General features: G+C 38.4%; 1 protein-coding gene across 6 annotated transcripts in view; it reads left to right on the top strand.

Annotated features, from left to right (window-relative positions):
- The window catches only part of TAF4B (TATA-box binding protein associated factor 4b), an 86,141-nt gene that overhangs the window by 41,024 nt on the left and 19,299 nt on the right, over window positions 1-25,818 (top strand). For 3 of the 6 annotated variants that reach the window (XM_040984849.1, XM_040984845.1, XM_040984847.1), the window contains 4 exons: window positions 1,252-1,382; window positions 6,573-6,698; window positions 12,446-12,502; window positions 23,095-23,205. In XM_040984849.1, the coding sequence (XP_040840783.1) occupies window positions 1,252-1,382; window positions 6,573-6,698; window positions 12,446-12,502; window positions 23,095-23,205 (425 nt within the window). The remainder of the gene's footprint in view (window positions 1-1,251; window positions 1,383-6,572; window positions 6,699-12,445; window positions 12,503-23,094; window positions 23,206-25,818) is intronic. The other 3 variants (XM_040984848.1, XM_040984846.1, XM_040984844.1) reach the window with 2 other exon arrangements.

Below are 25,818 nucleotides of genomic sequence, written 5' to 3'. Positions count from 1 at the left end.
ATTTGCTGAGATAGAGATCTTCCATTTGCTGATTTGCTTCCAAAGTGGTCACAATAGTCAGAGTTGAGCTGATTTTAAGTCAGGAGACAGGAGATTTTTCTGCTCTTTTATGTGGATGTTGGACTCAAGGAATTGAGCCATTCTCCACTGACTTCCCAAGCTGTAAGGGGGAAAATGGAGTAGCTGGGGCAAGAATCAATGCTAAGCTTGTGATACAATGGTACCGCAGTCAGAGGCTTAGCCTACAGCACCATGGCACCATCTTGCTCTACAAATTTGCTTTGGAACTTTAAGTTGTATTTTAGTACACCACACTGGCCCTGTGTGTCTTAATTAAAATGTATTTTTGATATAGTTAGTTGCCTTTTGATGAGCATGTTTTACATAACTTACTATGCAAACTCAAATAATATTTTAGAATTTTCTGTGTATGCATATATGTGTTGAAAATAATTGCAGTGTTTCTTGTAAAAGCCCATTTAAATGGGGTTAAGTAATTCCTATTTCTTTAGTTTTTGATCTTTATCAATATAGGTAGATGCACTGTGCCCAAAGGATACTGCTTTGATACTGAAAAGGCTGATTTATGAGTGAGTCTGTGCCTTTGGGTATGTGGTTCAAATTGTTTTTCTGAAACCCTTCTAGAAAGTTGAGAGTTATAGAAAGGACAAATTTTTTCAAACGTGTAGGGAAATAGCAAGAGTTTAACTTTCAAATTGATTACTAGGTTGGTTTGTCAGAACATGGGCAGTTCACATAAGCATGTATGGTGATGAATCTGAAATGTGTAGGTATATATTACACATGAGGCAGTAGCAGAGACTCACAATCTGAATTTGTTGAAGTAAATGTCATAAATTGTTACCAGTATCATGGCAAAGTGTAATTTCCTGTTTTTTTCATTATGAAAATTAACAGAATATGGCACTAATTTCTATAGTTACCATTTTCTCCCTGAACACTAGACTTGATTTGTGTTCTTATTAACTTTGTCCTATAAATGACCTTGCAAGGAGAGTGATTCTAGAGGCTAAGTGAAACAATGTCTATATTTTCTGAGGCTTCAGGCTAGGTTTTATTAATGTAATGTCTAAGATCTTTGAAGTTGTGACTTTACCAGGAAAATCATAATCTCCAAACCTTTATTCATAATGGGTATGACTTCCAGGGGGAACAGAATACCTGCTGTGCTAATTATTTCAATTATCAGTCACTACTAAAACATGTAATGGATTTTCTCTGCTTCTACAGGTAAAAAGCATGACATTACAGAACTTAACTCTGATGCTGTGAACTTGATCTCCCATGCAACGCAGGAGAGATTACGAGGCCTTCTAGAAAAATTGACCACAATTGCTCAGCATCGGATGACTACTTACAAGGTAAAGGAAACTATTAAAGAAGGATAAACGCTTTGTTTTGTACGATTCAGAGTCATTTTTTGGTCAAGAATACGAAGTATGAAATCTATTTTAAAGGAATGGCTTAGACTTATATTTCACACTAGTAGAAATATACTGTCATGCTCTTAATTCTACTTATTTAGATGTGCTTACTAGACATATATTAATATGAAAATAGAGCTTAAATGATTCTCAAAGCTTTCATGTCAGTGTAGGTTTAATCTGCATCTGTTCTGCTTGAGCTTCTCCTCCTTAAGCTTTTGATTGTGAAGTAGGATATGTTTGGTTGGAATATTGGCTACTTGTGTACTCTTCAGTGGCCTAGGTCCTGCACTGCTGCTGTTGCTTTAGTGTCCCCAGTGCTGTTGCTCATGGCACTCACTATGTCATGGACTGCTTTTCTAAGCAGTTGAACTCATGAAGTGACTGACTATGACTAGTGTTGTGAATCCAGTGGTTTGCCATGATCAAATGAAAGCATTTGATATATTTAAACTGTAATTTTCAGAGAGGGCAAATATACCCTGGGATAAACGAACAAGATAATGTTCATCTTTTTTTTAAAAATCAAGAATTGTTATTTGCTAGATTTTGAACAAGATGATATATAGCTAATCTTATGAGGTTTAATTTTGCAGGAATGATCATAGTCATAAGTTAAAAGGAATCAGGAAATTATCAGCCACCCGTTCTATTTTCATGTTGCTTCATTTAGAATTGTAAAGGAACTATATATTATTGCTGAGATCTTCACTAGTGTAAAAGTTTGTGAGAATTTGGACTTTAAAAAGGTATGAACAGTAGAGAAAAAACAAGATTACTACCAGTATTTCTTTTTGTGTATTTCTAGGTATTTGTTTTTCAGGTTATCTAATTTCTGGTTTATATCTACTTGTTCATAGTATTCACTATTAACCCTTTTTATTTTTTTAAGATCAGTAGCAATGGTTCCACTTTTTTTTATTTTTGGAAGATTTTTAAAAAAATTTTTATTTGAAAGGCAGGGTTACAGAGACAGGAGAGACAGAGTGAGACTTCTGTTATCCACTGGTTTACTCCCAAATGACCTGCAACAGCTGGTGCTAAGCCAGTATGAAGCTAGGAGACCTCCTTTCCCAGGTCTCCAATGTGGGTACAGGCACCCAAGGATTCAGGCTACCCTCCACTCTTTTCCCAGGCCATAGCAGAAAGCTGGCTTGGAAGTGATGTAGCCAGTACATGATCCGGTGCCCCTGTGGCGTGCCAATGCCACAGGGCTGATGGTTTGCTGCTGTGCCAATGTACCAAGCTCCCAGTTTCATTTCTGATACTGAGTTGTTTGAAGCTTTGACCTTTTTTTGATCAGTCCACCTGGTGTCTTAGCAATTTTGGCATCCTCAAAGAATAAACACTTGGTTTCATTAATTTGTTTCACTGTTCTTTCATTTATCTTCTATTTTATTTATGTCCTCAAATTATCTTTGGTTTTAGTTTACTCTTTTTTAAGTTTCATAAAATGTATTAAATAAGCTGTTAACTTGATCTTTCTTTTTTATGTATTTACTGCTGTAAATTTCCTTCTGAGTGCTGCTTTCATTGTATTTAATAATTAAAGCATGTTATGTTTTCATTTGCATAAGAATGCTTTTTTATTTCCTTTGTAATTGTATATATATTATATATATCTTAATTAGTTGGCTCTTGTCAAAATCAGGTCCATAGTTTGTTTTTTTCTAATAGTTTTAATTCTATCTTTTTCTGAGAATAGTATTAGAAAATCATGTTATACCTTACTTTGGTGATTATTTGCATGAAATATCTTTTTATGCTTTTTCACTTCTCATTTATAGCGAGTCTTGCACAACAAGTAGCATGTTGCTATATCACAGTTTATTTCATTTTGTCCATTCTGTCAGTCTCTATCTTTTGGTTGGGGAGTTTAATCCATTTACATTTAAAATAATCCATTTACATTTAAAGTAGCTTTTTTGCTATTTGTTTTTTGTGTGCCCTGCAGGTTTTTTTGGTGTTTAATTGTGTGTTTTGTTTGTATTGTGCCAATTGATACTCTTATTTTCTTTTGTGTATGTTTTCTAGATATTTGCTTAATGGTTACTATGGGATTTTAATTAACATCCTAAATGTAAGGCAGTTTTGTTAGCTATTCAGAAATTTTTTGTGTTAGCGAAAAATTACAGGCTTTTTCTTGGCTTTTAAACCAAGACCTTTATTTACTGCTTACTTTTTCAAAGCTGGATTTTCCCCACTCAGTTTGTTACACCTTTCAATAGATGTTTCTGTGATTCTCACTTGTAGTAGACAGTTTGTATACAAAGTGAAATATGTGTAATAAATTATGGAATAGAAATTTTAAAAATAATGTCTACTAAGGGCCAGTTAGGGCTCTATTGCATATCATTCTCAGATGAATTCTTCAGTTGTAGATAAGCAGAATAAGGTACATCAGAAGCTTTGTTGAGTGAGTTTATTTTGGTGAAAAGTGAGTTTATTTTGGTGAAAACAATACCTTTTGACATAAGGGTTCCTCAGAGAGTTCATGGAAAATGCACAGTATAGAAAATTTCCATGAATGTTACAAAAGGAAGATTCAATTGTTAAAATCAAAATTTTGCCATCTCTTCTACTGTGGGAATCCATTTACTTTTGATAATCTTTTACTTGGTTAGATGTAATTTTCTAGTTAACCATAGGTCATAAGCTGAGATTTAAGTAAAGGAGTAGAAAGTACTATATAGTCAAAGCTTTTTGTCTTGCTGCCAGATGTTTTCCCACTGATGATACATTATATGGTCTGCTGTTGAAAAATGTTGTGGTGTTGCTTAAATCAAGGTTGACTTGGTAGTGTTATCATTTGGTTTGGGTCATTATATTTTCACGGCTAAACTGCCATTTTATGTTGGGTATTGAAGATTTCATTTAGGCCTGCTGCAGTCAAAGAATGTGGCAGGATTTGAGATAAGTGTTATTCAGGTAACATTAGGGATTCCACAGGAATGGGCAGATAGGGAAGCACTCATTTATTTACTAATATCTGAAAGAAATACCATGCCAGAGGCATTTACCACCAAGTTGGTGAGTAGAGAGGGCTCTCAGCACCGTTAAAATTTAGAAAGTCTGTGTTCTTCTTTTTTTTTTTTAATTTAGAGTTTATTATCCCTTTTAAGTTAAATCCTGAGAGTAAACAGTCTTAAGAGTGAACAGAGTAACGGTATGGATGAGGCTTTTAAGAAATCAGTTACGTGTAAGAACTATAGTTGGCCTGTGATATATTCCATATTCTATCTTGTACTAATTTAACTTTAAAAACATTTGGGAATTCTTTTTGTATTAAATATGAAGTAAAATAAGTAACACTAATACATCCTTGTTCCATAAACTATGTAATACTCTCTTGATCTAGTTAAATACCAACAATAAAAATTTAATTTAGAAAGAATTCTGGTCACACGAAATCTCTGAGTCCAGTTAATTGAATCAACCATGGGGCTATATAATCGTGGGGATAAAAGAAAGATGATTTCCAGTTCAGGCACTGACTGTTAAACTAGATATTTGAAAATGCTTGGTTTGTCTGCTCTACAGACGACCTCCGATGTCTAGATGTCTAAATCCCTGAGTTGAGGAAATGACAGGATGTCCTGAACGTTGAAGGATGGATCCCCTTGCTCACCCTCACCACAGCACATGCTTCCATGCTGGTGTATGTGTCAAAGAAGAGAGGCAGTCAGTTACAAATTGGAAAGTGTTCAGATTGGAAAATCCTGTTTCACATGCTAGAGTATCCACATAAATAGATAATTTGGATTTTATGCTTTAATGGAATGAGTCTTTTATGGCTCACAGATCTATAGTTCTTGTATAAATTCTTAAAGGAAATACTCAGAAAAGGATCTGAGGATTTTAATGTTTGCCTTCTTCCTTTAAATTATAGTTCGATGATTATATTCATTTCTCAAGGTCAGATCATAGTAGCCAGAGTGGTGACTTTTGTGTTTAATATATTTTTTGTTGAGATGGTTATTTCTTGCTTTTGTATTTCACAGTGCTAATGTTGAACTACTAATACAGATTAAGTGTCCTATGTTGCAATTGCTTGGAACATTTAATGTGCTTCAGATTTTCGAATAGCTGCATAAACTTTAGTGGTTGAACATCCTAATTCTTTATAGATTTCAAAGTAAGAGCACTTTTTTTTTTAAAGATTTATTTATTTATTAGAAAGTCAGATATACAGAGAGGAGGAGAGAGAGAGAGAGGAAGATCTTCCGTACGTTGATTCACTCCCCAAGTGAGCGCTTTAGCTCTCCAAGTCCTCCCCAAGTGAGGTGAGGACTTTCGCTGCTAGGCCACGCCGCCAGGCCCTAAGAGCACTTTTAATTTGAAAACCTGAAATCCAGAAAAATCTGAAAGCTTCTGATTGTTGTACCTCTACTTAGAATTTTTCAGACTTTGGGCCCGGCGCAATTAGCGTAGTGGTTAAAGTCCTCTCCTTGCATGTGTTGGGATCCCATATGGTTGCCAGTTCTAATCCCGGCTGCCCTGCTTCCCAGCCAGCTCCCTGCTTGTGGCCCGGGAAAGCAGTCGAGGATGGCTGAAAGCTTTGGGACCCTGCACCTGCATGGCAGACTCCGAGGAACTCCTGGCTCCTGGCTTCGGATTGGCACAGCTCCGGCCATTGCGGTCACTTGGGGATGGAAGATCTTCCTCTCTCTCTCTCTCTCCTCCTCTTTGTATATCTGCCTTTCCAATAAAAATAAATAAATCTTTAAAAATATTTTATTTCAGACTTCAGATTACAAATACTTATCTTCTATGAAAAATTTTTATATGAGTAATAATTTAGCTAAAAATTTTAATTATATGCGGGTAATATACCCTTATGAGTCTTGTTGCTATTGTTTGAACTTCCTTGACTTAATTCCTTTTCCTCCCTCTAAATAAGCTCTACTAGGAAAGCTGCTTGCAGCATACGTGCTTAATCAGCTCTCAGATTTTTGAGAATGCCTAAAATCCTCCTCTTTCCCTTTTCATTAAATTTATATAATAGAAGAAATGTTATTTATTGATAGGTTCTTGTGTATGTTTGTACTATTGTGTTTAGGTATTATAATATATCATGCAAAATGGGTAGCTCACAATCATCAGAAGACTTTCTTTGTTTTTTTTCAGGCAAGTGAAAATTATGTCCTTTCTAGTGATACCAGGTCACAGCTTAAATTTCTTGAAAAGCTGGATCAACTGGAGAAACAGAGAAAGGATTTAGAAGAAAGAGAAATGTTACTTAAGGCAGCCAAGGTAAGGGCCTGTGTGGCTTAGGGCTGTAGAAGGCCTGGGAATGAGGTCAGAACTGGCTGTGTCATTGGTTGTCTGTCTTCATTTTATTAAGTCTTCCAGTTTCTCTGGAGATTTTCTTAAAATGAAGTTACTAATAGAATGTCTCATAGTAGGACGATATGGTGCAGTGGCTTTCAGTTAATTTAGTATAATGAGTCACAATCTTTGTCTCCTCACCTTAATTTCCTGTGTGTCTCACAGCGTAACTATTCACCACTCCCACCCTCCAGGTAAAAGATTTATACAATTTTCAGTCTTTTTAGGGATGTGATTTGATACATCTCAGGGAATGGTGGGGGGAGGGCACATCAGAAAAATTGCAACAGGGATTTGGATTATATGGAACAATGTATAGGATGGGCAAAAATGGGTAAGAGAGTAAAAAAACAGGTTGAGGCTGTTTATTCCTTTCTCTCTTGTTTTTTAAGAAGATTTATTTATTTTTTTATTGGAAAGAAGATATACAGGGAGAAGAAGAGATAGAAAGAAAGATATTTCATCTGCTGGCTCACTCTCCAAGTGGCTGCAGTGGCTAGAACTGAGCTGATCTGAAGCTAGGAGCTTTTCCTGGGTCTCGAGGCGGGTGCAGGGTCCCTAAGGCTTTGGACCATTCCCTGCTGCTTTCTCAGACCATAACCATGGAGCTGGGTGGAAAGTGGAGCAGCCAGGACACAAATGGGTCCCCATATGTTGGTGCTTGCAGGCAGAGGACTTAGTTAATTGAGCCATTGTGCCGGACCCTCCTTCTTTGTTGCCTTAACTAACTGACCAGAACTGTTAGAGCCAGAGAAGATAAAGGCTGATCGCAGTATATCTTTGCATTTTGTAGCTGCACATGTCTTTCCAGAAAGAGTTTATTTTTTAAAATTTTAATTTCTAATATCTTAGAATACTCCCGTTTTGGGATATTTATTCCTAATTATATGCGAGTTTTATTTTGAAAATTATTTTATTTCAAATAATTCACATTTTCAAAAAAGCTACAAGAATAGTACAAAGAATACTTACCCGTTTTTCACTTTTCCTCAGATTCTTTTAAAGTCTGTAAAAATGTTTTTTACATTTTATCTGACAGGAAAAGAGACAGAAAATCTTCCATTCACTGATTCATTTCCCACATTCCCTAAACAGTCAGGGCTGGACAGGACCTGAACTCCATCTGCGGGTTCCTTGATAGGAACTCAAGTGCTTGAACATCACTTGCTGTCCCTCATAGTGCACACCAGGAGAAAGTTGGATTGGAAGCAGATAGGAATAGTTGACACTTGGACCAGGCACTCCATCACAAGATGGAGACATCCCCAGCATCTTTCCCCTACTCCGACACCATCTTTTTTGCTGTTTTACTGAGTTTGTTCCATCTCTACTATTTCCCCTAGCCTTTATACACACTCAGTTTGATAAGTGTCTGTATGTGTATCTTTCTAGGCTCCCTTCCTTAATTTGTAACATTTAAACATTTTAACACAGTTCTGTAATTATCACTGTTAGTCAGCCTTTTTGAACCCTTTGTAAGTAATTTTCCAGCCAATATTCTTTTAGTGATTCCTCCACCACTAACTATCCTTATTTGTTAGTGTAAGGCATTGTAGGCCCAGCTTTTACTTTTTTTTTTTCTGTTCCAGTCCTAGAATCAATCATTTCTCCAGAAAACCTTCTTCTTGTTAGTTAAGGATGATACTTAGAACAGAGTAGAGTAGAGCATGGTAGTGTACTCATGTTAATAGGGTGTCATTCATTATGTGTAGGCACTCCCAATAGATTTAGCCATTTGAGTCATTGTGCCAGACCCAAAAATATTTTTTTTGTTTGTTTATTTGAAGGGTACAATTTGAGAGAGGGAGAGGCACAGATCTTCCATTCACTGGTTCATTCCCCAAATGGTGGCAACTGCCAGAGATGAACTGGTCGGGAAGCATGAGCTTTATCCAGGTCTCCCACATACTTGCTGGGGCTCAAGGACTTCAGCTGTCTTCCACTGCTTTCCTTGGTGTTTTAGTAGGGAGCTGTATCAGAAGTGGAACAGCCAGGACTTTAACCAGCACCCATATGGGATGCCAGCACTGCAGACAGCAGCCCTACCCAATGTGCTGCAGCATCAGCCTTTCTAACTATTTCTATATCTGTTTGTATATATTATAGAATCATGAGTTCACATGACTGTCTCTAGCTTTAATCCTGCACCTTGGGGTTCTTTATCCTTTTAACCCTTCCACTTTTATGAAAACTTCTCCAGTAGTAAGAAGGTTGACTACCATTATCCTTGATTTATTTATCTTTTGCCTTTATCAGTTTCCTTATTTGATCTTTGTAAGTAGTTTTAGCCAGCCACATTGGCTGACTTGTGTGCTGCTATTGTTTACTCCATCATTTACTAACCCAGATAATTGGCCATCCTGCCTACTGGCCCATGCTCTGATGAGGCCCCCATTACTCATTGCCTTGGAACCTTGGTTACTAGTCTGCACTTCATGTGCCCCAGCTCCCACCCCAAAAGGACATGGCTAAATCCCCCCCTTTCATCTTTCACTTGTCACTATTCTGTAGGCTCAGTCCTCATATCTGTCCTCTATACTGGAAAAGGCAAGAAGATGCCCTTTACTACAAGTATTATAAGCAAGCAGTAAGCTATGGTAATGATGTAGTTTATTGGTAATTTATTTGTAATTACAGTGGTGTAAACAAGGTCATAAACTATTAATATGAGTTTAGTTATTACAGGATATAAGATATTTTACTTAAGTATTTTTTGACTTTTCCTGTTGTGCCAGGGTTTTCAATACTAGAGCGCCCCAGGCTCCAATCCTAGGTCTTCTCTGCCCATGTTCCTCTGAAATTATATTTCAAATTCATTGTACGTTTTAAGACTCTTGACTTCTATTTATTGGCTAATAGGCATCTTAAATTTAGCTTATATGAAAGGACTGCTGACAATCCTATCCCCCTCAGAGGGTTTCCTAACTTAATAAATGAAACCACGATTTGTTGAGACATTCAACTCAGAAGCCTAGAAGTCATCTCTAATTCCTGTATCTCATCTCCTGCTACATCTAGCTTACTTCCTTTTCTGGTCCCCAAAGTTAGAGCCTCTTCTCTTCATCACTGTTGTCACCATTGAAGTCAAAGTCATCTTTCACTTGAACTTTCATAATATGTTTACCTGATTTTCTTTTCCTTCAACAATACACTTTTTGTACTATTGCCAGAATGTTTATTTTCATGGTAAGTCCTATGTGTTTCTGTTGCTTAGAATGTTCTCTGCCTTCCTGTTGTACTTTTGAATCACATAGTCTTAAAAGAAAAAAAGATTGGGCCTGGAGCGGTGGCGCAGTGCTTAAGTCCTCGCCTTGCACGCCCCGGGATCCCATACTGATGCCGGTTCTAATCCCGGCAGCCCCGCTTCCCATCCAGCTCCCTGACTGTGGCCTGGGAAAGCAGTTGAGGACAGCCCAAAGCTTTGGGACCCTGCACCCGCGTGGGAGACCCGGAAGAGGCTCCTGGCTTCGGACCGGCATAGCATCGGCCGTTGCGCTCACTTGGGGAGTGAATCATCGGAGGGAAGATCTTCCTCTCTGTCTCTCCTCTCTGTATATCCACCTTTCCAATTAAAAAATAAAATGGCTTCAAATTGGTGTTTGTGTAAGTCTTCATCGTGTGGTGTCCTGCAGTGCACCCAGTGCATACCTGCCACAGCTACATTCCCAAAGTGTTTTAACAAGAGCATTGCAGTCCTGTGATCCAAGCCCTCCAGTGCCTTGTTCTTATAATTGGGTGCTTATTCATCATCTCTACACAATCCTTTGCCTTTCTCTCCTTTGGCTTTCTCTGTATTTCAGTTAGCCTGGGCATGTTGTCTTAGCAAGAGTTGGGAACCTTTTTTCTGCCAAAGGCCATTTGGATTTTTATATATACCTGAAAGAGTTACAGAGAGAGGGAGAGACAGAGAGTTCTTTGATCTGCTGTTTCACTCCCCAAATGACTGTAATGGGCAGGCCTGGGCCAGGAGTCAGAAGCTTCTTCCACATCTCCTTTGTGGGTTTGGGGCTCAAAGGCTTTGGCCATCTTCCACTGCTTTCCCATTAGAGCCATTAGAGCAAGGAGCTGGATCACAAGTGAAGCAGCTGAAGCTTGAAGTAGTGCCTGTATGGGATGCTCGTGCTCCAGGTGGTGGCTTTACCCAGTATGACATAGTACTGGACAACCATTTGGATATTTATGATATCACTCATGGGCCATACAACATTGTTAACATAAATTATTAGCCTGATTTATTTAATTTAATGTCTGCCTGTGGTTGCCATGACAGGGCCAGACCAAAAAGGCCAGATTTTCCCCACTGTCAGTGTACCTAAGCTTGTTTTTATTTAGCATTTACCGTGCCTTCTGCCAGATCTTGGCATGGCTCCCTGCTTCTTCATATACAGGTCTCTACTCAAATGTCCCACCTCAGACATACCTTGCCTCCATCGTGGCCAGGGAATACCTACTGTACTACTTTCTCTTCCTGTTTATCACATTTTTCCATTTGTTTTCTTCATAGCGCTTATCAACATCAACAGTTACTTGTTTTGTCTTACTATGTAACTGTTTCACATCATAAATGTATTTAATTTTTATAAAATTGTAAATTACTTGAGAGCATAGAATTTATCTAATTATTTCATCTGTGTATCTCCATAATATAAACCATTGGGACATAAAGATTGGAACCTGTCTTGTAAGTGACCAGTAAATATTGGATCACTGATAAAGACTCGGTACCCTATCCTGGAGCAAACTGTTACATACACAGAAACAAATGCACACATCCACATATGTATACAGATACCTTTGTATTTCCACAAACTCATTCCCTGATTATACAAAAAATAACAAGTGAATTTGACTTTGGACTGAGATAGAATTGTTTTAGTATATTGTGAACTGCAATGGAAAAAGTTACTAGCTTTGCGTAGTTATTCAAAGTGTTTGAAATTAGATGGCACTCAATTTTAAATAGGCAGTTTCTTATATTTTTCTTTAATAAAGGTTCTGGGAAACTGATTAAACTATCAGGAAAACTTAGTCAATTCAAAAATGAAAATAGGTTTGGTTTTAGTATTTGTAGTAGTCAGGTAACTTTGTTGAGAAAAGAAAAATGATACATTTATATATCCCAAGTATGTCTTTCAAAGAACAGATGTTCATGATTTCAGAAGTAAAATTCTTTAAGATACTCTAATGAACACACTGGAATGTATTTCTTTTATTTCTAGAAATCATACTTTTAAAGGAGCACATTTGCTTTAATGTTAGGTTCTTGATTTTTGTAGTGCTTGAAATGTTTTTCTAAAATGGCTTCACCTGAGGATTAGCCAGTGTTGATTGTTTTTGTTCATTTGAGACAACAGTTATTCCTCTTTTCTCTGCTTTCGTGCATTTTTTAGTTTCTAGTGTTCTAACAAGAACACCGTCATGCCTCAACTGGCCCTGACTGACATTGTTAGCATCATTTTCAGTGTAAGCCCCTCCAGGCTAGAACTGCAGCAGCTACCCCAGATGATGACAGGGGGTTGTTAGGGCCAGACTGAAGCTAGCCTGGATTGAGGCATTTCCCCTGGAGCTAAGATTTTCAACCATAAGAGAAAATTGTCATTTATTAAATATTTAACAGCAACTATGGTGTTTAGGTGCTAGTAATTTCTATTACGTTTTTTTCTCTTTGATAGAGTCGTTCCAATAAAGAAGACCCGGAACAGCTGAGATTAAAGCAGAAAGCCAAAGAGGTAGGACTTTCAAGTTACCATGCTTGTCTTTGTGTTTGAGGGAAGGTTGGCAGAGGTTCTCCTGGCAATTAGGTCAGGGTTTATTTTGCTGGTGCATACCATTTGCAGAAGCCTTGGGGAAGGACAGGAACTGCTGAAGGCAAGGGCAGTACTTCAAATGAGGTCAATGAGTTATGAGCTCTCTTTTTGAAATTTATTTTCAAGGCTTAGGCCTGTCTAGAAATGGCTCTTTGTAAAATGCAGCAGTGTACTTGGAGAAATATAATGTGGGATTAAAAAAAAAGAAACTTTTGAGATTTAGCATCTGGGAGTATACAATAGGCTACATTTTTCCAGGGTAATTGTTCGTTTTGTAAATCTGATACTGCTTATAATTCTTTGGCTGGGAGGCGGTACTGGGATTTAGTTTTAAATGGAAAATGCCTCTGGCTTTTAATTTTCTGGGCCCAGCAGTTTTCTGTTCTGGAATGGAGCCCTTGTTTCACACAGTTCATGTTTAGCTGCAGGGGTTTTAGTTTATAGCTTAGACTGGTTAAGCTTTTACTCCCAGAGGCCTCTGCATAGCAACTGTAGAAATCAACAAATAAGTTCATTTATGTCTGCAGCCTCCTCTCAGTAGCTGACTTTTTACATTTCCCAATATCCATTTCCTGACTTTTCTAGCCCCAGAGAAAAAAGCTCCACTAATTGGAGCTTATTTTAATTGAGCCTTAATATTGGATCTCACTGGAGTTGCCCCCAGAGCTGCAGAGAACAGAATGAAATGAAAGTACCTAAGGTTGAAGATGTGGTGTTATATGGGTTTGTGTGTGAAAATTTTCACTTGACCTGCAGATTCTTTTCCCTTCCGAATAAATCACCAAGCCTGCTCATATTTCCGATTGAGGATCTGACAGCAGATGATAATAAAGACAATTGAGGTGTGAGACATGTGATATGGAGCTGAAGAAATTGGTTTCTATACTTACTTGGATGATTTCATGCAGTTTTTAAGGATTATTGTCTAAATAAGAGTGATTTTCATGAGCAACCTTTTTGCTTAACTGTGCCTCTTGAACTATGAAATTTGTTGTTGCTTAACATTGCTGTACTTGGCTGCTAGGTGCCAGTAGCAGCAGGTTATTTATGAATGTTTTAAAGACCCTTATTGTTTGGATTAATGTAGGAACTGAGGCAAAACAAATGGAAATCTAGTAAGAGTCTCATAGTCAATGCGTGTTTTCATTAATATGGAGAAGAAAAGTATGTGAACTCTAGTTGGAGGGGTTTAGGATTGGGATGAGGAATACTGGGAAAGGAGATCGTTCAAATGGTTTGTTACACGAAACATTTTCTTTTCAAAACAAATACTCCTGATAACTAATTTACTTCCAATAGAGTAGAAAATATATTTAAAGGCATTAACATGAGAATTATACCTATTATTCTCCTTAAGCAAACCTGATTGACAATAGATTTCTAAGGTGCAAACAACCTGTTGTTACTCTGCTGTCTTTTAGTTAAGGATTAATTAGTTACTTTTTGGAAAATCTGAGTCAGAAAGCTTAGGTTTGAACTTTGCAGATGTCTGTCTGCTTTCCTTTATAAATCTTCTTAAACATATGTAACTTCATTTTTCCTTCAGCTTTGTGTGAAATGGTTTTGTCTTTTAATATTGTGCATATTCCCTGAAAATTAATTAAGTGGACAGGATTTTTAAAGAAAACGATAGCAAACATTCCCCCAAAGGCCTCTGTTAATGAGATCAGGTTAGTAGTAAATCTGGCTTTCTTATCCCTTTTGCGCTTTTACATTTATTTTTTTTCCCAAGCAAGATGAAAAGAACTCAACATGCTTTTTAAAAATATATTTTAAATATTTTCTGGTTACTTCCTACCTTAAATCTTCTTTGATTAAATAATGGATCAAATACATTGGCCCTATTCCAAGAACAGGATCACTGTGTCTTAGTTGAACATGTTTGGAGAAAATTAAATATTGTCATTTTTGTCATTCTTATGCTGTCTAGAGCTATTAGTAAGTTCAGTGTTCTAAAGGGCTCTAATTCAAAAGCAAGCACGTAAGGTTATGGCATTACTGCATTGATAAGTCCTTAATATAGGGTTGAACTGTTCTTAAACAATAAATTGTAAGGTTGACATTTGGAAGGTACTAATTGCTATTGCATTGTTACAGTGGGATAAAGTGTAATGCTTTAGTTTGTGATTGCTATTTTTTCCCTCACCATTTAGCTACCAAGTGTGTGTTTTTGGACACCCAGATCTCTTACTGCAGGGAATACACCTGGGGGATGGGCCAGGGCCCTCCCTGCACTGCTTGTTCCTGGCACTGTTCCCTGCATCCTGTATTGGGCATCTCCACAGGGGTGGAGAAGGGCTCCGTGCGCAGAGCTTGCAAAGCATCATCTGCCCAGAAGGCCAGTTGCCCTGTGGCGGGAACGTGGGGGCTTGCCCTCTGACTGGTGAAGCCACCCTTCCCAAGGGTCTTGCTGTGATGCAGCAGCTGGTTATCATGTGCAGTTGCTGCTGGTCATTGGGTGGCTGCGTGGCGGTGCCCTCAACGATGTGCTTGAACTTGAAGACCATGCTCGATTCTGGCATCTTGGAGAATGGTGGTTTGGGGATGCTAGATCATGAGGAACACACCCTAGTGGATAGAGGGGTCCTCCCAGCAATCCCTCTCCCCACACCAAGTCAAGATTTCTTGGTTCAGGTATAAATATTACTACAGGTGCCTTAGGATTGCATGATTTAGAGCTGCTTTGCTTTCCCTTTCACATAGCTACTGCCTATCTACCTAGCTGAAACAGGAAATAGATGAGTGATAATTCCTTATGAATCTAGAATTCCAAGGAACCATGTGAAGAAGTTTTAGGCATTAGTTGTAGGCAAGAAGTTGTAGGTATTCTGGGAAATGTTTCCACAGTATTTATTGTACAAACGTTAAATCACAACCTGAAATCTCTTAAAAATTCAGGCTTGCCTTCAGCTGTTAAGGATTAGAGTTTTGTTTTGATCCTTTCTCCTGCAATTTTTCTTTTCTCTAGAGTTTTCGAGGTTGTCCCTTTCTTTTTTCATTCTATGTATAAGGACAATTTGTGTTAAGTTGGACAGGCTTCTATAATGGTATTGATAACTTTTTTACATTCTTTTATTGGCTTCTTCGATTTTGTCATTTTTCATATTGCACTTTGGGGAAAAAAAATCTGCTTTTGGTTTTTGCTTCCAGCTCAGTCTCAGCTCTCTGAAGCAGTTCCTCTTGTGTCTGTTAGAGACCTGACAGGTGGCTACTTGGAAATCTGGCTTTCCATAGCTGAAGTGTCTTTGGATATCTTTGTAAGTCAGGCATTTTATTTTAAACTTTAATCTTTTTGTTTTTGCCTGAAAAAATATTATCTCTGTCTTTTTATGCATATTCTCCCTCTTTGCCCATACACCATTCTCTTCCTCTCCCTTAACCTCATTTTGTCAATAACAGTGGCGTTGTGAGTTTTGGAATTTCCTGGATATTTTCCCTCATACATGTTGACCTTCCTTTTGCCACCTATTTTAAAGGTTTTAAGTAAGTTACAAATTGATGGATTTGTAATTTCAAGCAAATGGCGTATCCTTGTTTGACGCAGCTGAGAACTTGTCTGAAATATGGATGGTGCGTCTTCGATTTACATCTAGTCCTCACTGTTTTCCTTTCTGACCATATCATCCAAAATTCTGAAAAACAAGCCTTCTAACCTTCAGTTCAGACATCCTGATTTATTCAGCATTTGTTATGTATGTTGTGACTTTTACTTCCTTTTGAATTTCTTTTGGGAAATGAGTTCACTGTATCAATGCAGAGTGAGAAAAAGAAGTCATTTAATTGGTAAAAATTCTCTTTTTACCAATTTTCGCTTTTTACCCAGTTCTAGCATTCTAACTTTCATTTGTTATTAGACAGCAGAGGGCAGAAAGGAAATACATGTGCCTCCTGGCACTTTTGCTTTGGCAGTACAACCTGTTGGAACAGGGCACAATGATTAAAATGCATAGCCAATTAGAAGACATATACCCTGAAGTATTTAGGATTTTTGTTTACTGAAAATATGGGATATATAAATGGTAAGCACAACTCTACATATTGCACAAGAAATAAAATACTGAATCATATGAGATATCAATGATTAGAGAAGTTATTCTATTTAGATAGAAAAACAATGCATATGGGCATTTTGAAAATGAAATTTGAAGATATGGAATCACTGAAACATAATTAAAAGTCCAATTATTAAGTTATTACAGTTTTCACCTAAACATTATTATACCAGCTTTGTATATTGCCAAAACTCATGGAAGATTACAGAAAATAAAATGAAATTTGTCATTAAAACATACATGTGGGAGGCATCTGCCAAAGTGATCCCCAGGCTGCTTGGCATGCCCACATCCTACGTCAAGCGTGCAGGTCTGATCTCTACTCCCAATTCCAGTTTCCTAATGGTGTAAACCCTGGGATGCAGTGGGTGATAGGCCAGTACTCAGGTACCTAACTCCCAGGAGGAAGTCGAAATTGAGTTCCAGGTTCCTGGCTTTGGTCCGGCCCAGCTCTGTTCCAGATATTTGGGAATCAAGTCAGTGGATGGAAGATCTATTTCTGTCTCTCTGTCCATCAGATAAAATTACAAATTTTTCTGAAAATCACATGTTAGCAATCAAATTAAGACAGTATGGGGAGGAAATTCTAAAAAGGACAACTTATAAAGATTTTATTACAATAATGAAAAAAACAGATCTAGAGTATTGATTGTCTAGGACAGTGATTCTTAGACTTTGGCATGCATGAAAATTATTCAGGGGACATAAGAAATACAGATTGCTGGACCCCACAGCCAGAATATATGGTTTAGTTGATTTGGCTGGGACCATACAATTAAATTTTTCAAAAGTTCCATATGCTGTTGCTATGACTGCTGCTGCAGCTCTGCACATTATACCTACATTGGTCTAGGAGGCAGATTAGGAACATCAGAATGTATTACTTTTGCTTTCCCTGTAACAAATGGTCAGTGAAAATGAAACAAAATGCAATGATTTGGGAATCTGAGGTCTGGTATCTTGAATTGGCATAGTTCAGTTACCACCATACACTTGCTCTTGGAACCAAGAAGGCTACGATAAGGTTTTTCTTGAATTTTTAAAATTTAATCTTAATACTCATTTCAAATGTGAAGGGATTGCAAACCCAGGTTGGCCACTCGTTGGGATGAAGAGAGTCAGATAGGATGGGTGAGAGAAATGTTTCTGCCTTACCTCCTTGATTTTCTCTACAAGAGATCTTGTTGGTTATATTTCTTTACTGGCATCTTTTGCATAGAAAACAAAGTATTGTATTTAGAGATATATCAGAAGGTTGCACACATCCTTAATTTAAAAGGGTCGATGCCAAGTGTTACTCTGTTTTTAGTGCATTTTGCCAAAGAAATAGCTTAACTCAAAGTCAGGGATCTTGGATTCTAGTTTCAACCTGCCTTTTTGGTTACATCTCATTTTCAGGAAGCTCCTTTGCCTTTTTTAAAATCACTTCACTTTCCTTGTACTTAAAAGTGAGTGAAGCAATGTCTGTTCTGCCCTGGGAAAGATGAGCGAGGCATAAAAGGGGGAAAAAGGTTACCTATAGAAACATCTACATTTATTACTGTCAAGCTACAAACTTGTCGGTGTGGGAGACTGATCATGGATATGTTTGATTTGTTTTTTTTTTCCAGATAACCACAAAAAAAGTGGGGAGGATAAGAATAGGAAGGTGAGGGCTAGAAAAAATAAGTTTAGTAGTGTAGAATAGCTATAGCACATTATATTTTAAATATTTTTAAGCCAAAGTGAAAAAGTGAATTATGAGGAATATACCATTTTTTCTGGAAAGTGGGGTAGATGAGAAGGATTGACCAATAATGCATCAGAGTGTATATTTCCCAAATTTTCTGGACAATGTGTAATAATGTCTGATACCTTAAAAAATTGCCTTAGTGGTTAGGAATAAAAATAGCAATAATCAGATTCTTTACTGTTTGATTCAGTGGGGTGCCTGGCCTGTAATTGTCTTTGAGGATTTGGAAAAGATTTTGCATTTCTGTTGTGTATCCTAGAATTTTAGATGACATATTGATTTCATTGTATTTGGTTTCTCTCCTTTAAGAGTCACCATTATTTTTTTTAAGATTATTTATTTTTATTTCAAAGACATATTTACAGAAAGGGAAAGATTTTCATCTGCTGGTTCAATCCCCAGAAGACTACAAAAGCTAGAGATGAGCCAATCTGAAGCCAGGAGTCTCTTCCAGGTCTCGCTTCTGGCTGACCCAAGGACTTAGGCCATCCTATACTGCTTTCCAAAGACATCAACAGAGAGTTGGTTGAGAGGTGGAGCAGCTTGGACAGAAACGGGAGCCCACATAGACGTGGATACTTGAAGGTGGAGAATTAACCTGCTGAACCTTCGCTTTGCTCCCCACCACTAATGTTGAATGGTTTTTTTTTTCCCTGTTGTGGTACAATATTTTAGGATCTAACCTTAGTTTCCTGAGTAAACTTGGTAGTTTTAGCAATAATTCAGAACCAATTACAAGCATCTTTGAACATTTTAGAACTTGATCAATGATTTTTTTCGTTGACAAATTATAAGTTCCATTTAAATTGTGCTGGTTTTAGGAGTTTATCCCATTTAGAGTAGAGAATTATCATCTTTATATATGCTTAACTCTCATAGTGAGATCTGGGCTTGGTTGTTGTCATCTTTACCCATGGTTCCATTAAATCTTTCCTATCCACAACTTCCTCTTTTCTTGGTTTTAAGTAATCTGTGCTGGGCATTTTAAGTTGTTTTTGAGAAAGCTTGTTGTGAGTATAGGGCCAACCAAAAATATGATCAGTTTTTGTGCTTCAGAGATTAATTGACATCACATTGTCACCTAAAAGTTCTGAATTTTGTCTACAAAAAATAAAAACTCATGTCTGCATTTATCTGTGTGTTTTTTTTTTTCTCTAATTTGAAAGCCAAGCAGTCACAAATAATACTTCACAACTTCTAAAAATCACTTTTTTGGGTAATTTATAAGGAAGCCCACAGTTTGAAAGAAGGACTTCTGTCGTGTGATTTGTGGAGAAAATGGAAGTTGATTCACTTTCTTGAATTTTTGTCTTAATCTGTTTAGGCTGCTGTAACAACAGTACCTTATTTGAAGGACTGGATAGGTTATGAATACCAAATCAAAGTGCTAGCAGATTTGGTGTGTGTTGCTGCCTGTTTCTTCATAAATGACGCCTTCTCTCTGTGTTCTTGCATGGTGGAAGGGATGAGGGGTCCCTCCACCATATTGTGGAAAGACATTAATCCGATTGATGAGTTTTGAGTCCTTTGCCCTCATGACCTAATCGCTTCACCAAAGCCTTACTCCTGATGTCATCGCCTGGGGGTTGGATTTATCGTAAATTTGGGAAGGTACAAGTGTGTGCACCACAGAATTGTCTTGTGCTTTTCTTTGTTTTCCCTCTAATATTAACAGAATCTGGTGTTTCTTTTTTTAAAGATTTTTATTTTTTTTTTTAAAGATTTATTTTTATTATTTTTTCATTGGAAAGGCGGATATACAGAGAGAGGAGAGAGAGAGAGAGGAAGATCTTCCGTCCGATGATTCACTCCCCAAGTGAGCGCAACGGGCCGATACTATGCCGATCCGAAGCCAGGAGCCTCTTCCGGGTCTCCTACGTGGGTGCAGGTTCCCAAAGCTTTGGGCTGTCCTCCACTGCTTTCCCAGGCCACAAGCAGGGAGCTGGAAGGGAAGCGGGGCTGCCGGGATTAGAACCGGCGCCCATATGGGATCCCGGGGTTGCAAGGCGAGGACTTAACCACTTGCGCCACCGCGCCGGGCCCTAAAGATTTTTATTTTTATTATTTTTTCATTGGAAAGGCGAATATACAGAGAGAGGAGAGACAGAGAGGAAGATCTTCCGTCCGATGATTCACTCCCCAAGTGAGCGCAACGGGCCGATACTATGCCGATCCGAAGCCAGGAGCCTCTTCCGGGTCTCCCACGCGGGTGCAGGGTCCCAAAGCTTTGGGCCGTCCTCGACTGCTTTCCCAGGCCACAGGCAGGGAGCTGGAAGGGAAGCGGGGCTGCCGGGATTAGAACCGGCGCCCATATGGGATCCCGGGCGTGCTAGGCGAGGACCTTTAACCACTTGCGCCACCGCGCCGGGCCCAATCTGGTGTTTCTTAACATGCTTATTTACTTGATGTCTCCTTGAAACTGACCACTTGACCACAATTACTTCCTATTTTTATCCAGTTTTTTTTTAAATGAGTGCTAAAAATTTGGTTAATACTTGTTCATAAGCTGTTATTTTTGTATTTGTTTGAAAGTCAGAGTAATGGGGTGGGGAGACAGGCCAAAACCAGGACCTTCATCCTAATCTCCCCTGTGGGTGGCAGGGGTCCAAGCGATGGACCATATTCTGCTGCTTTCCTCAGGTCATTAATAGGGAGCTGTGTTGGACGTGGGACAGCTGTGAATCAAACTGGAGCCCGTGTGGGATGCAGGCATTGCAAAGCAGCTTTACGCATTATACCCTGCCTCTAGCCCCTCCTCACCAACTATTTTTAGTTGACAGTCTTGATCTTATTTGAATATGTGACTGTCTGCCAGCCTCAGATGGTTTCCTGCTTGCTTTCTGTAGTAGCAGGATTCTTCTGAAAAAGCTGATTTGTTTTATTCACTTGAAAGGCAAAGTTTCAGTGAAAGAAGGAGAGACAGATCTTCTAACATCTGGTTCAATCTGCAAATGGCTGTGGTAGCCAGACCTGGACCAAATGAATCCAGGAGCTTATTCCAAATCTCCCATGTAGTGTAGGGGCTCTGGCACCTGGGCCATCTTCTGCTTTCCTGGGCACATTAACAGGGAGATGGATCAGAAATGGGGCAGTTGAGACCTTAACTTGTGCCTATGTAGGATGCCTTCAATATAGTTAGTGGCTGTACTTGCTTTGCCACAACACCAGCCTCTGTGATAGAATTTATTTGATTGTCTCACCTTGTAATTTTTTTTCTTACAATGCATAATTTTTTTGAAGATTTATTTATTTTTATTACAAAGTCAGATATACTGAGAGGAGGAGAGACAGAGAGGAAGATCTTCCGTCCATGATTAACTCCCCAAGTGACTGCAACAGCCGGTGCTGCACCTATCCGAAGCTGGAAACCAGGAACCTCCTCAGGGTCTCCCACATGTGGGTGCAGGGTCCCAAGGCTTTGGGCTGTCCTCTACTGCTTTCCCAGACCAGAAGCAGGGAGCTGGATGGGAAGTGGAGCTGCCAGGATTAGAACCGACGCCCATATGGGATCCCGGCGTTCAAGGCGAGGACTTTAGCCACTAGGCCACGGCACCAGGGCCCTACAATGCATAATTTGATGCTTGTCTACCTTGATGAGATGGTGTTGTTTCTGCCTTTTAATAGGTCATGACTCATGCGTAATGCTCCCCACACATTAGAACACTGCATCCTGTAGATTTGTATAATGAGAACTGAATAATAGAACAGTAAAAAAAAAAAAATCACTTTTGGGCCCGATATGGTAAAGTCTTCACTTTGCACACGTGTTGGGTCCCATATGGGTACTGGTTCTAATTCTGGTGGCACCACTTCACTTCCCATCCAGCTCCCTGCTTGTGGCCTGGGAAAGCAGTTGAGGATGGCTCAAAGCCCTGGGACCCTGCCCCCAGGTGGGAGACCAGGAAGAGGCTCCTCGCTTCAGATTGGCACAGCTCTGGACCTTGCTGCTTGAGGAGTGAATCATCAGACGGAAGATCTTCCTTTCTGTTTCTCCTCCTCTCTGTATATCTGACTTTCTAGTAAAAATAAATCTTTTTAAAAAAATCACTTTTGACTCTTGCCATGAGGAAAAATGTAAATTTATGATTTTAATTTAGTTTGCAAATGCACAATTGTGTAGAACGGACTTAGAGCGACAACATTCATTGCTAACTGCCATCTGTATGTCTTAATACTTGTATGACTTTTATGCACTTGATCCAAGCCTTTGGGGGGCCTCACTATTTCCAATAATAAAAAGAGGATGACGTGTCTGGGTAAATCTCATACATGATAGCAGTGTTAATACCATTCCGTGTGATTATGAGTGCTAGGGAAGTACATTGTAAATGATAGAGCAGGCTGGGCCTGGAATCTGTCATATGTAACTGTCGTCTGAAGGGTTGACTGTAAAATGATCAATCTGACTTCAATTTATTTCTCAACTTACTTTTCAGCTATTTCTTACCTGTGCTGAAAGTGAGAGGAAATTAAACTTTAGATAACTTTCTTTTCTACTATTTTTTTTCTGCATTTCCTCTTTACTTAAGTTTGCACTCCTCTGAATATAGTTTGCTAAAGTGAAGGAATCAGGAAATATGCCCTTGGCTGTTAGGGGAACCTGATATTTATCTTATACTTTTAATTTATTTGGTGAAGAATACATAAGGTGCATAAAGATCAGTTTCTTTCTCCCTCTGAGTATGACTGTATTTAAACATGGATTTTTTTTTTTTTTTTTTGTCTTCTAGTTACAGCAGTTGGAACTTGCACAGATACAGCACAGAGATGCTAATCTCACAGCCCTTGCAGCTATTGGACCAAGGAAGAAGAGACCACTAGAATCTGCAAGTGCAAGTGAGGTACTAAAATTGTATCTGCTATTTTATCTTTTATGGCAAGAAAGTAAGCCAAAAGAAGCAAAAAAAAAAAAAAAAAAAAAGGGAATAGTGTGCTCTGGTATAAGCACTATTGCTGATAACTTTTGTTGAAACTCTTCCTTGACAATTTTATGAAATCATGTTTTATTGGGTTTTTGCTGTATATATCATTCTGAACGTTATTGCTGTTTGATTCTTATTTCATACTTCTTCTTGTTCGCTCATTCCAGTCATGCTGAGTCTCACTAATTCAGCTGTTTTTTTCCTGGCAGTTTTATATAATCCTCTGTTTCTCTGAATCTGAGCACATCATGTGTTTGCTGACTGAAGTGTTCTTTGTATGATTTTTTTTCTTTTGTTAAGTTACAGATATCTTGTTAAAGAACTGTGACCTCATTCCATTGCATTTCTGGTGGAACGTGGTACAGCTTGGTTCAGTAAATACCACTGATTTGGGGGTTAATATCAATGAAGGCTCTTCCTTATTTCAGAGTAATTATTTGAGACAAAGTTGGGAAGTTGGTCAGCAGGGCTGAAACAAAGGTATAGTCTTAAGATCCCTTGGATGAGATCAGCAATTTATGCATTTGAACATTTATTCAGCAGACCATCTGAGAGAAATCTTTTAATCTGCTTCTTCACTCAGATGGCCTCAACAGCCAGGGCTGAGGCAAGCCAAGCTGGGAGCCAGGAGCTCCATTGCACAGGGATGCCAGGGGCCCGCATGCTGGCCGTCAGCTAGGTGCATTAGCAGGAAGCCGCAGTGGAAGCAGAGCAGCCAGGACTTAAACTGGTGTCACAAGCAGTGCCTTAACCCAGTGTGTCACAACGCCAGCCCTTCCCTTTAGAATATAAATGAAGTTTGAGGCAAGCTGCTCACAATGTGGACCTCAAATATTAGTAGTTCTTAAATAAATGGCAATCACCATTATCAGCAATTAAAAAAAAGATTTATTTATTTATATGAATAGCAATTACAGAGAGAGGGAGAAAGAATTTTCCGTCCCCAAATGGCCACAATAACTACAGCTAGGCCAGTCTGAAGCCAACAGCCAGAAACTTCTTCCAGGTCTCCCATGTGGATGCAGGGTCCCAAGCACTTTGGTCGTCCTCTGCTGCTTTCCCAGGCATATTAGCAGGAAGCTGGGTTGGAAGTGGAACACCCAGGACTTGAGCTGGCACCATATTGGATGCCAGAGTTACAGGCAGTAGCTTTACCACTAAGCCATAGCACTGGTCCCAGATTAAAGTTTTTTTTTTAGAATTCTAATTATTTTTTGTTCTAAAAATAATATAATGCATGTAGTATTCTCTTCACCTGCTGCTGAATTAGGTGTAACAGATACTATAGCTTTCACATATTCTTCAAAAAATGTTATGAGCACATATCTGATATTCATTCACAAATTCTGGTTTTATTTAAATGTGATCAGACTATCTTTTGTTCATCCTTGATGTTTTCTCTCTTTCCATAATGTGCATCACATATTTTTTGAAAGTGTGTGACTTTACTGAGTTAAGATGTAGTTTGTTTTTCTGTTTCTTTTAATGGATATTGGGTTCCTTCCAGGTTTTTGTTTTATTGTCACAGAGAACTTCCTTATAGTTACATAGTTGTGTGGTTGCTTATACATGTAGCTAGAAGCCAAATTCCTAGAAATGAAAGACCTGGCTTAAAGGAGTTATCCAGAGGGAAACTCTGGAAATACTTAAATATATACAGAGATAGAACAGTATACTGTGATTCCATGTACTTTTCATAATATGCCCAACTTCATTTCATTTTTATCTATACCAACTTTCTCAAGTAAGTTAATTCATACTTAGAATACTCATTATTATTTTAATTTATTTGAGATTGTCAGACTGAAAACCTCCATCTATTAGTTTACTCCCCAGATGTTCTGCATGGCTGGGGGTGAGGCTACAAATTGAAAACAATCCAAAAATTTAACTGCCTGGACTATTGCTGTTGCCACAGATTCTATGGGAAACTGGAGTCAGGAGCCAGAACTAAGAATAAAACCCTGACACTTTGATGGGAAATGTGGACACCTGAATTTCTGGGATAAACGTCTTTTATCCTTCAAATTATTTTAAATTTAATTTCAAACTTAATACCATTTTATTTGTAAATATTATTTGCTGCTCTTAGTTTTGTAGAACTTTTAAAATGTCTGGATAAGTTGTTTCCATTTTCCTTTCTGTTACTACCTATCTCTATACTCTCAGTGGTCCTGGTGACACTAGAGATTATTTTTGCCTTTTTAAAAAGAAGATTATTTGTTTTAATTGAAATGACAGATATACAGAGAGAAGGAGATGTGGAGAAAAAGATTTTCCATCCATTGTCTCACTCCCCAAATGGCCACAAAAGTTAGAGTTGAGCTGATCAAAGCCAGAAGGAGCCAGGAACTTCTTCTGGGTCTTCCATGCAGGTCCCAAGGCTTTGGGCCATTCTCTGCTGCTTTCCCAGGCCACAAACAGAGAGCAGGATCAGAAGTGGAGCATCTGGAACACAAACTTGCACCCAGTGGGATACCAGCATTTGGAGGTAGAGAATTAGCTTATTGTGTTGTGCCGGTCCCAATTTTT

Source organism: Ochotona curzoniae, unplaced genomic scaffold (genome assembly GCF_017591425.1).
Source record: "Ochotona curzoniae isolate NIBS_2020 unplaced genomic scaffold, NIBS_Ocur_1.0 contig_43, whole genome shotgun sequence".
Classification (NCBI taxonomy): Eukaryota; Metazoa; Chordata; class Mammalia; order Lagomorpha; family Ochotonidae; genus Ochotona; species Ochotona curzoniae.
This window is presented reverse-complemented; position numbering and strand designations above follow the sequence as displayed.